The 12733-nt window shown below is 45.6% G+C and overlaps 1 protein-coding gene across 7 annotated transcripts in view; it reads left to right on the forward strand.

Annotated features, from left to right (window-relative positions):
• STXBP6 (syntaxin binding protein 6) overlaps window positions 1-12453 on the forward strand; it is a 239606-nt gene extending 227153 nt beyond the window's left edge. For all 7 annotated transcript variants that reach the window (XM_037129358.2, XM_053670495.1, XM_053670496.1 and 4 more), the window contains 2 exons: window positions 3386-3543; window positions 9697-12453. In XM_037129358.2, coding sequence (XP_036985253.1) covers window positions 3386-3543; window positions 9697-9720 — 182 coding nt within the window. In that variant the 3' untranslated portion in view covers window positions 9721-12453. The remainder of the gene's footprint in view (window positions 1-3385; window positions 3544-9696) is intronic.
• The last annotated feature ends 280 nt before the right edge of the window (window positions 12454-12733 follow it).

Here is a 12733-nt window from a genome sequence, read left to right on the forward strand (position 1 = left end):
TCCCAGGGCGAGCCTGCAGAGTGCATCTGACGAGATGGGCAAGAACAGAACCCTGGAACTGCAGCATCAGCAAAAGGACCCCAGAGAGAGAAGAAAGAAAGAAAGCCGGAGACCCAAGTCAAGAGGAGAAAATTCAAGGTTTAGGGAATGGTCAGCAGAGTTAAATGGTGTCCTCGGGGAATTTATAATTCAGCTGGAAGTCACTGCACCTACAGGTGAAGAAAGGAGTTGGAAGAGTTGCTCATGACTGCCCTTCATTCAGCATGCGTGATGGATATAGGCAGGTCCCTGCTGCAGACCCTGTCCAGCAGAGTCCGACTTTTGTGGCTTATGACGAAAATCAGTGCACAGGCGACAACAGTCCTGTGTGGAAAAAGGGAACAGGAATGACTACTCTCTCAAGGGAAAAGTGCCTATGGTGCCTCGGCCACTCCCTCAAGAGGGGAGCACCCCAACCCTTGACTAGACAGGCTTTTATTGTTTTCCTGGGGTCTTACATCATAGAAGGATTTATTGTCTATCACACAGACAATATATCACACAGACAGAACATTATTGTCTACATTCTAGGTACAATCAAGGAAATAAAAATAGCATGCAGAGGGGGATGGCAATAAGCTCATTAGCTGTGTCCTTGGGGGAGCTCACACAGGCTTTGGAAGTTACCTTGAGGATAAACAATATACATTTGTTGCTTTAGACCAGGGTGAGGGAGTTTTAGCAAGAGCAAGCCATAACAGTCTATATGCATTTTCTAGGCCTGATTCCCACGGGAAAACTCGGTTTGAAGGCCTGGCTCCTGCCCACCACTTCGCATCTGTAGGTTTTCCATACAGAGCTGAGTCACATTTGCCAGGCCAAAGACAAACCGGTCCCCTACAGTTCCCCTGGAGCTGAGGGTAAGAATGGAATTGTCCTTAAGCTTGATAAAGGTGATAGACATTCACTGGGCCTGAAATATGGATAGAATTGAAACCAGCAGAGGTCATTTCAGCTGAGGCAACCAGATTCGTTCAAATCCATCGTCATGCCTGAAAATAACTAAAGGTGGATTTTCTGTTGGTAGTGGTCAGCAGTGTCATCTTTAAACAGTGCAGACAGCATTTGGCTCCCTCTTTTAGTTATAATAATACTTGGTTCTTTTTTTAGTTACAATGACTATTGGTTAAATCATATCCTGTAAAACAGGGTGCAGTGTTACCTGACATCATGTATAGAATTAACTCTATGGGAGCCATGACAAGAAAGCTGTATGGTTTACACATAGCAAGATCATTTCAGAAACACAGGTGTGTCTGAACTTTGAAAATATCATGAGGCTCAATTCCAATGGGAAAAGACAAGACCTGGTTATATACCCTCTTAATTTTATGAAAGCTGATTCTAAAATCCCTTTGCTTTAATGCAGTTATTTCTAGCTGTGCAAATTCTTGGCTACCCCTGGCCTCTGCTATCTAAGCTGTGGGTATGTGGAAGGAAGCAGGAATGGGAGGAGATTTTCTTGTGCCCTCCTTCACTCCTCTTCACCTTCCAGTCCCTTCTCTATCTTCCCATTCCACCCCATTGCCCTCTTCTTTCTTGGGAATTTGACTTGCAATGCATCACGGACCATAACTCTTCATTTACTAAGAGGAATGCCTTAAGGGCAGAAACAGTCAGGCATTACCTTGGGAAATAACCTGTCAAAACCTATCTGTGCTTGTCTGCTCACAATTCTGGCATCGTGATTGCTCCCCAGGACTAACACCATATCTGCAAAGAGGAAGGTAAAAAATAAGGAAAAGCAATGGAAAACCAGGTTGCCAGTGCTGGCCATGTCCCATCCCTGGGGACATGATCTTGTGAAAGCCACTTAACCTCAGCTAGTCTCAGCCTTCTTAGTAGAATTTTTGTGACAGTCAACTGAGATAATATTTGTGAAGGAGATTTATGACTGCAAAATGCTATTGAAATGTTAGGCAGTGATGAGAGCATCACAGTATGAGTACAATGTAAATGCAGGAAGGGACCAAGATTTCTCCTCCTAAAATCTATTCTGAGAAGCTAGACCTCCCATCCCAACTCTTGCATTCGACTGGGTCTCTCCAGAGCCTCATCTCATCTCATCCCTGTTAATCTGGGCCAATTTATCTTGGTTCATTGTAGTGCTTGATGCAACTGAGAAATACTGAGTTAACCCCATTCTCCTTTTTTTAGTGCGTAGCAGAAGCCCTTGAAACCCACCCCCAAAAAAGAGAAATGGTAAACAATTTATGGAGTGCTTCCTCTGGGCCAGGCACTTTCTTTGTCTGAGATCCTTTTCTGCAAACCGCAGACTGTTCCCACAGAGGAGAAGTTACTAAGCCTTTGCAGATGAGACCAGAGGAAATTACATTTCTATTAAAAGCTGTCTGTGGCTGGATGTATCCATCCTAGGTACAAAATTAAATGATGTAATAAACTTACTCAAAGACATAAAGCTATTACATTAAATGCCCTTAAATATCTTCCACTCAATGTTAACATAATACAGCTGTAAATTTTCTTCGGTTGTCATTTGGCACAATGCTTGTTCCCAGTGGGTTATGCGTCTGCCGGTTTTGTTTCCCAGTCCTGGACAGTGGGATGTCAGGGGCGCCTGACCCTTTGAAACATGATGGCTTCCAACTTCCATGTTTTCATCACTCATGAATCTGGGAGTGCTAAGTTTCTTCTCCAGCTGGTTCACCGTTTTCCTCCTGTTCGCTAAATGTGGCACTGAGGCTCCATATTTCAAATACTAGAGATTAGAGGCCAGGAGACCCAACCAACCAAGACACAGCTCAGGATTCAAGGTTGGGCGGTGCACATCTACTCCAGACTTTGAGGATGATTCAGAGCTTCTTAGGTGGAGTCATACGTCTAGGGATGAAGGGGTAAATGGAAGGAAAGAGCTGAGTGGAATATAGAGCATTATAACTAGAAAAGTTGTGTACCCCTATTTTCCTGGGGTTTAAGTGAACAACCCCAGGAAAATGGGCACAGAGCCAAGGCAGGTGAGATCCAGATATGTCTATTAAACTCGCCTAGTTATCTGAACTGGTCAGGATTTCCACTTGCAAGCCAAGTGCTACATCCAGGTGGACCCCATCCTTTGAGCCTCCCCAAACAGAATGGCAGCAGAGTGGAAATGAGTGGTCTGTTGATGATGGGGATGTGAGAGAAGCTTTGCCTTTGCCCAGGTTCTGCAGTCAACAGGCGTTTTTCCTGCAAGTGAGCCGGTCAGAAGTGTTGACTTGTTTCCTAGACCCGGAGGCCTTTCTATAGTGTGACTCGCCTTGCTCTCACAAGATGCTCACCCCTGGCAGGGGTCTGTCACTCCAGGTCATCCAAGCCAGCTTCTGATGCTCTTGCTGTCTTTCTTCAGGAAACAGCATCCTCCATTCAGCAGCTGACAGCGTGACCAGTGCTGTACAGAAAGCAAGCCAGGCCTTGAATGAGCGCGGGGAGCGGTTAGGCCGAGCAGAGGAGAAGACAGAGGACATGAAGAACAGCGCCCAGCAGTTTGCAGAGACTGCACACAAGGTGGGTCCTGCGGGTGGCGGGGGGCTTTGGTGTCAGGAAGCTATTTCAGGGTGTCTCCCGTGATGGCAGATCCAGAGGCAGGCCTTCCTCCCTGTCCAGTTTCCATCTGCTACGGATTAAGTACCCAAATCTCAAAGGATTCCTTTCTGTCCCTGTTTTCTTGGATATCTCCCTTCTAATGTCTTCATTCCTATCTCTGACCTTGGACCTTGGAGAAATGTGGACCACCTTTCATTCCTGCCCAGAAGTTGAGGACTCAAGTCTCAGGGAATGGTATCAGTGAGGGAGGAAGAGGTCAAATATCCCTCCTCCCTCGGCCAGTATTTAAAAGAGGACTTGGGGCTGCTGGTGCTTACTTTTCCTTGCTGTCTCTTTCTGGTCGTGAGCATCGGTGTTCTTATCTTTTCATCGCGTGAAAATCAAGCTCCTGTCCCAGGGCACGGTGCCCCTCAGGGCTGGTCTCCTTCTGCCAGGCACGTGGGCCTCTAAGGCTGACCCCCAAATTCCCTCCCGCCTCTGAGTCCAGGAAAAAAGCATTGCCCACATGACTGGAACGGTGGATGCACACACCCACATGCACACACTGCTCAGAGTGCGCCTTCCAGAGGGGGCGAGGGAGTTTTTATTGGCAGCCAGCTATCTAAGGCAGTCACAAACCAAAGGACAGAGAGTCCCTGTTGGTCAGGTGATAAAGAGGATTTACTGTTGTTCCTGTGTTTCAGATCAAAGGGCACTTCTTCTCTGGCTAGTCATTCGAATTTAGGTTTCCAGAAACAGCTTCCGCTGATAAGTGCTAGCACCTCAGACTCATGATCTGGCCCTACAGATATGCCTTTCAGGTGACCTTTGGGGGAAAATTTTTGCTTCAACAGAAAACCCCGCTTTTGCTGAGGAAACAAGATTGGACAACCTGGAAAATAACAAGAAAAATCTCTGCAGCTGAGCTCAGGCTTGGGGCGCAGGCTTCGGCCAGACTGCAGATCGATTCCAAGTGGATGCTTCCTGCCTTCCCTTCCCGCGTGCCCTTCACACAGATCTGTCTCGTTGTGGCATCAGTTCTCTGTCGTGACAGGGTCTTTCTGCACCGCTGCCTTGGGAGCCCTTTGGCGTTCCCTGGAGGAGAGTTGGCTGGATCTGTTTGAAAAGGCAGGCCATCCTGCTGGAAGCCAGAGCCTTGACTTACCATAGCTGTCAGAGGGAGCGAGCTCAGATTTACAGTTCTCTTGTCCCTTGGTCCCTTCTCCAGCCTTCCTAGTACAGAAATAATGATGGGATGGACGTGCTAGGATCCTAGCCCCTGCTTCATTTATAACAACAGCAACTTTAGTCATTTAAATGGGAAGTGGACAGAGGAAGTGTGGGGAAGCATTTGAAGTGTTGATTTGGGGAAGAGAAGGCTCAAGGGAATAACTGGTGGTTGTCTTCAAGTCTGGGGAGGGTGATGATACAGGTCTTTTAGAGCTGACCACACAGAACAGAGCAATCAGTAGTGTGCAGATAAAAATCTGCTAAAACAAGAGCTTTGGTTGATGATTAAACCATGAACCAAGTTACCAAGGATGTCTGTGAAATCGCTCTTTCTAAGGTAAAGTAGACAATACCTGGAGGTCATCCATGTGGGAGTCCCCCTCAGGGGAACTTACACAAACACTGGACTGGACAGCCTAACCAGATGGCCAGAATTCTTGGCCCTGGCCACCCTGTTTCCCTGCTTCTGTGGCCAAGTTTGCTAAGCAGTTGGGAAGGCAGCATCCTACAGTTAACATCTTGTTTGATTTAACATCTCAGTGATTTACTCATCAGTGACCTTGGACAAGTGCTTAATTTCTCTAAACTCCAGTTTCCTCATCAGTAAAATATGGTTAATTGATACTAATACCTATCTTCCAGGGTATTGAGAGAATTGAATGAATTCAAACCTATAAATCTATTAGCACAATACCTGGCACATGTAAATTTAAACTGATGTGAGTTATGGTTATATCCATAAGAATTGTTTCTACTGAACCTACCCTATTTGGTCACATATTGAGCACAGTGTGCAGGGTGGGGCCATGGAGGGAGGGGATGAGTTAGAAATGGGCTTGAGGATCCTAACACAGGGATGCAAGGGCTGGAGGGGAAGGCGTTGTGCCAAAGGCAAGGGGAAGGCCCCCAGGTAAATGCTGATACTTTCTAAACACAGAGCAGCCCTTGAAACAGGATCCATCAGAACAGAAACAGATTTACCCCTCCAGCAAAAGGACTTCAGATTGACCGCTAGGAACATCCTTGGAGCCAGTGACCTCCCCTCCTATGGATGTCCCGGGGAGGGGGGAGGGGTTGCTAGTGTCGTTGAGGGAGTGTGAGGGAGACACTGTCAGAGCCGTTTGTTAAAGAGTGGAATGTGTACACGTGAATCACCAGCATTGACAGTATTCCTAACAGGGAGATTGATCTTTTTGGATAAGGTGTGGCTATTTTCCCAGAGTCCAGGACTTGCCAATTTGAACCCACTGGTGCAGGCCATGAAGATGTCATTTCACAGGCTACTGGTAAGAGAGGGTTCATAGATGGAGGCCAGACTCTCCAACCCCCCAGACAGAGGTGGCTGTGTTGACTCATAAAAAGTGGACTGCACTTACAAGTAGAGACTCAGTGCACATCTGAGAGCCCTGAGCAGAGAATGGCAGTTCCAGGTGACAGTTCTTTGTGTTCCTTGGCTGAACAAGGACATGCAACTCTAGCAGAAGCATGTGACCCACCTTTCTAAATTGTAGTGGAAAAGGATCTCCTGCTTTCCAGTTTTTCCCAGTTCTCCTGCAATGACCCACGTGTGTCAGAGAGTATATTTGCACAGCACTGCCATCAAAATATGTGTGTGTGTGCTTGTCTTCTGTAGAGCTTGTCTCCTGCAGCCGCTCTCCCCGGCTTGGTTCAGCCTGGCTTGAGGAAGCGTGGTTCCTTCCTGAGCTGTGGGCTTGGCACAGCCTCAGCCCTTAGGAAAGTGCGCTCAGCCACAGAGCAGCCCTGCTCACTTTCCCCTGCCCCCAAAACACAGCGCAGCGGGGCGGGCAGCACTCTGAGGCCTGCCACGGGCCGTGAGTCAGCAGGCAAGAGCGGGACCCACACCTAGCATCCTCAGATGACATTTCTCAGCGACAGGAATAGTGATTTGCCCTGTTTCGCACAAGCCCACGTTTGTCAGGGAGAGAGTGGTAAGTGGCACCTCACTGGCAGGGACTGGCCGCCTCTCTCCTTACTCTGTGCTTCCTTTGGGTCTCTGAGCCAGAAGGGACCTCAGGGATCCAGGCCTCTTAAAGAGTATCCATCCCAGTATGAGTACTAATATTATTATTACTATTATTATTATTAGAAAGCTTTCAATGCCATATTAATAAAACAAAATATGTGAAAAGGAAAATTTAAACTCCTCCTTAATAGGAACTCTGATTTCTAAATTGACCCATAGCATTTGAGTTGGAGATGATATTTATAGACATGAGGTACAGAGCAGTTGTGACTTTAGAGCTCAAGGTCACATAACAGACTTGTAGCAGGGAAGTGACAGTACCCTGCCTTCCATATTCTGAGCTCCTAGCTTCCAAGGAATTAAAATCCTAGGTAGCATGGAGATGATGCCACTTTCTGACTTTCTACCAAAAAAGTACCTCGAATAGCAGAAAGCCCAATCCAGTTGTATGTCTGCAGAGCTGGGCTGGTCACACCCCACCTGGCTGGGACTCCCTTCTGTGGGTCCAGACTCACTGGAGCGGTAACCAGGGCCTGGCGTGAGCAGCAGCACCATCGCTGCTGAAGATTAATGGCTGGGTGAACTGGCACAAGCCCACTAGTTGAAGGTTAACAGCTGAGTGAGTAACAGGACAGCAGCACTGATCAAATATTTATGAATGTTACTCATTATGCACAACACTTAACAGCTCTGTGTTTATTTGAATGTTCCACGTTGCTAAATAACATATAAAAACTAGAAGACAGAGCAAGAAGTGGGGCCATTCAGCAGAGGGGCTCGGAGTATGGCCGGGGACTGAGATGGCCCTGAGGGAGAGCCCTGTCTCCGCCACTCTCATCCTACCTTGTTTCCCATAAACTGTTTGAGGTCAGGGGTTATCGGCCACCCCCAACCTTCGTGGCAAAAACCCACAGCACTGAGTGCACAGCCTGGGCACGCTCAGGACTTCACACTGTCTGGTGATAGACTGCCTCTAGGGGTCAGCTCTGCAGAAGGCATGCGGAGGTCTTTGTTTAGACTCTCTGCACCAGACAGAGGCCCTGGAGCTCTTTCAGCTTGAGGTTCCCCAAGCAGAGATTAGTTGAGCAACAGATGGGCTCGGTCCACAGTCCCCTTTCCATCCCACACAGAGTTGGTCCACGTGCACCAGCTGCAAGACAAATGTTGGTGCTGCTCTTGCAGGTGACCTAGCTGAGGTGGTAGCCCCAGGTTATAACTTCTTAGTGGGAGACAACAAGAAGGGGAAGGGAGCCTAGAGTGACCCTGGGTTACACTGGGGAAATGAACCCTCAATGACGTCTTCACTGTGATGCAGAGCACCTCTGGGTGGAAGCAGAGGGATTCCCCTTGCTGTTTCTTCAAGGGCCAAGAACCTGGCCTTGGCGCAGGTGACAGGTTCTACAAAGCTTTTGTCTACATGGGATCTCCTGCCCTTTGCTCAAAAACATTCTCAATTCCAGAAATTATCATTCAACCTCAACTCTGCCTTCTGGCTGCTTGGAAAGAATCTGACTGTGGAAAGCAATGTCAGATTTAATTTTATGTTCTCTACCTGCATTCATTTCCTTAAATATATTTTAAGGGCTCCAGCTGGGCTGGGGAAGGTATTGAATGATACAGTGGTATTTGGTGTTCCCATTTATAAAGACCTAACATTGTAATAAACTGCATTTCTCAGATACCAGTGGGATCGTTTCAGGTGGGGGAGAGAGAGAGACCCGAGTCAGGAGACCTTTCTCCTCCACCTCGGTTCTCGTCTTGCTGCAAGAGATGAATTCAAGTAAGAGACCAGCACATATAGTGGAAATGAGATCATTTATTTATGGACTTGAGCAAGAGTTACCAGTGGGCACTAGGAGCATCGAGTGCCCCGACTGTTGGGGTTTGGGGTTTATAGCTGGCTTCTAGAGGTATCCCCCACCCCCACACACAGCTACAGAAGCTTTCTTTCTCAGTAAAAGCTCTTTGTCTTAGTGACATTGTTACAGGGGTCCCCTTTCCCAGTACAGAATCCAAGGATGACCCCTGCTTCCTCCTGCTTGTGTTGTTAGAACACCTGACAGTCTTAGTGAGGTTGTTAGGGAGGCCTCCCTTCTTAGTACAGTCTCAAGGACTCCCCTTTCTTCTGTGCCATTGTGCTTGCAATGCTCGGGCCATCTGGCAATCTTATCAAACTGAGCTCGGGACTGCTGAGTTAATTGGTGAGACATATCTTCCTTTGCTTGCAGCCTCCTTTCTTTGTTATGTTGTAATGGCAAGGGCCCTGCCTTTATTTCCTCTCTGGCCACTCCTTCCTAGCTGCTACCTAACAGGGTGAATAGTAAATCAAGGTCTGGACTTGGTCTGTTGTTCAGCCCTAACAGTTTAATCTAGTGCTTTGGACTTGATTAACTGTCCAGATTGGATATTGAGTGGATCATTGAAAATTGTTTCTCTACCCTTGTCGATTTTTCATACCGAAGGAGATGTCAGTAAATGCTTACATTTGAAGAGTAAAATGCTTACATGTGAAGAGTTAACATTTTTGAAGGGCTCCTGGGCACCCAGTACCCTGGGAGCCCGGAGGGCTTCTTCTTCTATTCCCCACCTATTCCAAGGGCAGGTCCCTCATTCTGCCTGGGCATTGGCTTTTGCACTTGTTCTCCGGTAGAATGAGGGAGCTCCACCTAGCACTCTCCCCCACCTGGACACGTACACTAACAAAATCACTGTGAGGAGGAGTAGCAGGTGCTGCAGGGCCCCATGGACAGTTTGGAGAAATGTTGCACATTTACTAGATGCCACCGTGCATAGTGATGACGGTCTGTCCCAGGAAGCAGAGCCTCGGTGCCGCTTCTCATTGCTGCCGCCAGACAGAGCACACTTCGAATTCTCCTGCCGCCTAGTAACACCCCCCTTTTCTCACGCCCCTCTCTCCCTAGCTCGCCATGAAGCACAAATGTTGAGAAACTGCCTCTCCTGGTGACCCTCTTAAGAGAAATGGAAGAGTCTATTCAGCAGTTTTTACAAGAATTCCGGACCTCCACTTGCTTCTTTTTCCCAATGATATATGGACATTTAAGGTTTTTTGTTTTCTTTTGATATGTTCATCTGTTTTTCTGTTAATATGACAAAGGTGTGGTGTTTATACATTGTGCTAAGAATGCTGCAATAGCAACAGCTTCAGTTTGTTTTTTCCACTGTGTGTATGTGAGTGTCTGTTTTCCCTGTTTTTACAGAGGGGGTGGGGTTAGTGGTAGTTTGGATATGAAATTTGGACCAAACGATACACTGAATTAGGCCTGAACTGACATCGTGTACTTTTTTCTGATATGAAGCAGGAAGACATTTTAATATGGTGACATCAGATGTTATTTTTCCTGGTTGGAAATAAAAGGCAAGCAGTGATTGGTTTCACTTAGTATCCCAGCTACTCTTAATTTGAAGGTTAAGATTCTGTATCCTGAGAAATAAATCTGTATTATGGAAAACAATTGGATTTATAAGGGGAAAGAGCAGTCTCAGATTTCGGGTTTTGTGAGGTAATCTCTGGCATGAGCCATCACTAGCATCCAGAACAACAAATCAGAATCACAGCTGGGAATCTCCTATTTGCGCTGCAGCCTGGATACATGTTTCTAGGCTGATTATTTGAAATTATCATAGGAAGGATAAAAATTGGAGATTAAAGACCTAAGAAAAAGCCTATTTAAAAACCTTTGTGCACTTATGGCTGCTTCTTTTGTCATTGTCCCAAATTCCAGTAGCTGGTATTGAAAAGAACTTGGATTTTTATCAAGAATTGATTTGTCCAGACAAAGAAAGGTCTGGGTAACTGATAATGTGAAAACATACTACATCTAAAATCTTTTTTTCTTTTCTCTTCACAAAGTTATGTCTATTTTAGAAACACCCTCACAATGTTCTTGGGAAATGGCTTTCAGTTTCCTGGTATCTGATTTTTGGAAGTTTTGATGTTGTTATTGCCGTCTGTTTATCTAATGTGATTTCAAGTGTGGGATTCTTGACCAGTCGCTTCTCCACAACTGCAGCTTGCCTGGTCTGATGGAAAACCGCAGTGGTGAAGCCTTTCCATTGCAGCCAGACTGGAAAAAAGTTGGTCCACAGGTGTGGTTTTGTATTACTCAAGATAGTACTGGGTTTAGAGTCTGGGAGTTGGCTTCTTAGAGGGATAAAGCGCTAAACATAAAAGCCGCACTTTCTCTTCTCGAACACGAGGCAAGCTGTGCATTCACACTCGTTGCCAGCCTCCCACTGCAGCGCATCGATTTTTAAGCTGCCTGAATCTCCAGGGCCCTTTGGTCTCTTCTGATCCCCGCGGCCAGTTGAGTCCACGTGTATGGTAGCCTCTTACATAGCAGTGTGAGATGACTTTCAGATTATTGATGCTGATTTAAACACCTTAAGTTCTCCTGATAGAGCATTCCCTGGGAGATAGAAAGTTTGGCAGTTGAGGGGAAATGGTCTGAGGCAGTACCTATCCAAAAAGAGAGGAGATTTGCCAGAGACAAATTTCTGAATCCTCTTAAGGAGATGATCCAGTTCTAGAAAACCACATAAAATGTGTATGGTAAACTCTGTCAGTTGACTGTAATATTTTGTGCTTTTCTTTGGGTGTCTAAAAAGTATAAAGAAACAAGAAACTCTATCTGATGAGCACCATTAGAAGCACTTATAATTCCTAAGGCAAGCCCAAAATATCACTCCAAAGAGGTTTTGTGTGCAGATCTCATTTCAGAATGCACACACACACCCAATCCTCCCAAACTGAATTCTAGCTTCAGAGGTAGATAGTTGAAATAAATAATTGAAAGGGTGACTCTAAAACCCCCCCTGACAGTAGACCAAACTCAAAGTACAATTTCTTGCCAACTATCTAACAACAGCTTTGCAGAGCTGCTTCTAAAGTAGCAGAGGATGAGGTCATAAGCATACTGTGAAATTTGAGATTCATTCTCCCTGGTTGAATTGTGATGGTTACTCTTCATAAATGTAAGTATCCCACATTTTTCCCCACTCTCTGTTTATCCTTTTAGACATAAGTCTTATTGGAAATAGCCTGGACTAGAAGAAGGCCTATCTGAATTAGCTTCTTCTTCTCTTGGTTCACTTCCCGGTGGTCGTACCTTGACCTCCCAGTGTCAAAGTCAGGCGTAGGCCTCCACCCGACAGAGAGGCCAGGGCAGCAAACCTGTCCTTCCACAGCCCCCTGGACTGCTGCACAGGAGCCCTGTGATGACACACACAAGGTTCTTTGCCATCCTTTTGTAGAAGGTGCTGCAATACAGAATATTAATAAAATCTGACCTAGAGGAAATTGCTGAAATGACACATTATTTGGGAGAAAGTCATTCGGTTGAGCTTGCGAGAAGACATTTAATTTCTGTTTCTTTCATTTCTGCACTTCACTCTGAGTTTTTGGGATACTGTGTTTTTGTGAAGGACTCCTTAAATTGTATTGACAATGCATAAAGAAAAGAAATTTCCCAGTGTTACTACTTCCTGGAATGTAGCTGTAGTCTTCTTCACTAGTATTATTAGATATCTGTGTACAGGAAGTATGCAGTTATTCAGGTTAATGTTTCATATTAAAGAATGTATTTGTAAAATGTAACAGGATCAGTAGTTAACATTTTTTTAAGCTCTGAATAAATAATGATTACGTGTTAGACTTCAAATTACAGTGAAATCTGTCTTGATACTACTTTTGTGGCTAGCAAAGGTTGTGCATTTATGTAAAAAATATTTACAGAATGCCCTTACTGAGACATTAAAGATAGATTTCTCTTTTAATTTTTAGAATTGTGACACCGCTGATGTCTGTTGTACAGTTAATTCTTCAGAAGTTCTCTAAGATGTCATATAATTTTTGTTTCTTTCAGAGACAAGTAACACCTGCTCATGATTCACTATGACAGCAAACTCAAATTTGGTCATTAAATATTTTAACTCTGTGAT

The sequence above is a fragment of the Artibeus jamaicensis genome, unplaced genomic scaffold (assembly GCF_021234435.1).
Source record: "Artibeus jamaicensis isolate MK-2021 breed Jamaican fruit bat unplaced genomic scaffold, CSHL_Jam_final contig_588, whole genome shotgun sequence".
NCBI lineage: Eukaryota > Metazoa > Chordata > Mammalia > Chiroptera > Phyllostomidae > Artibeus > Artibeus jamaicensis.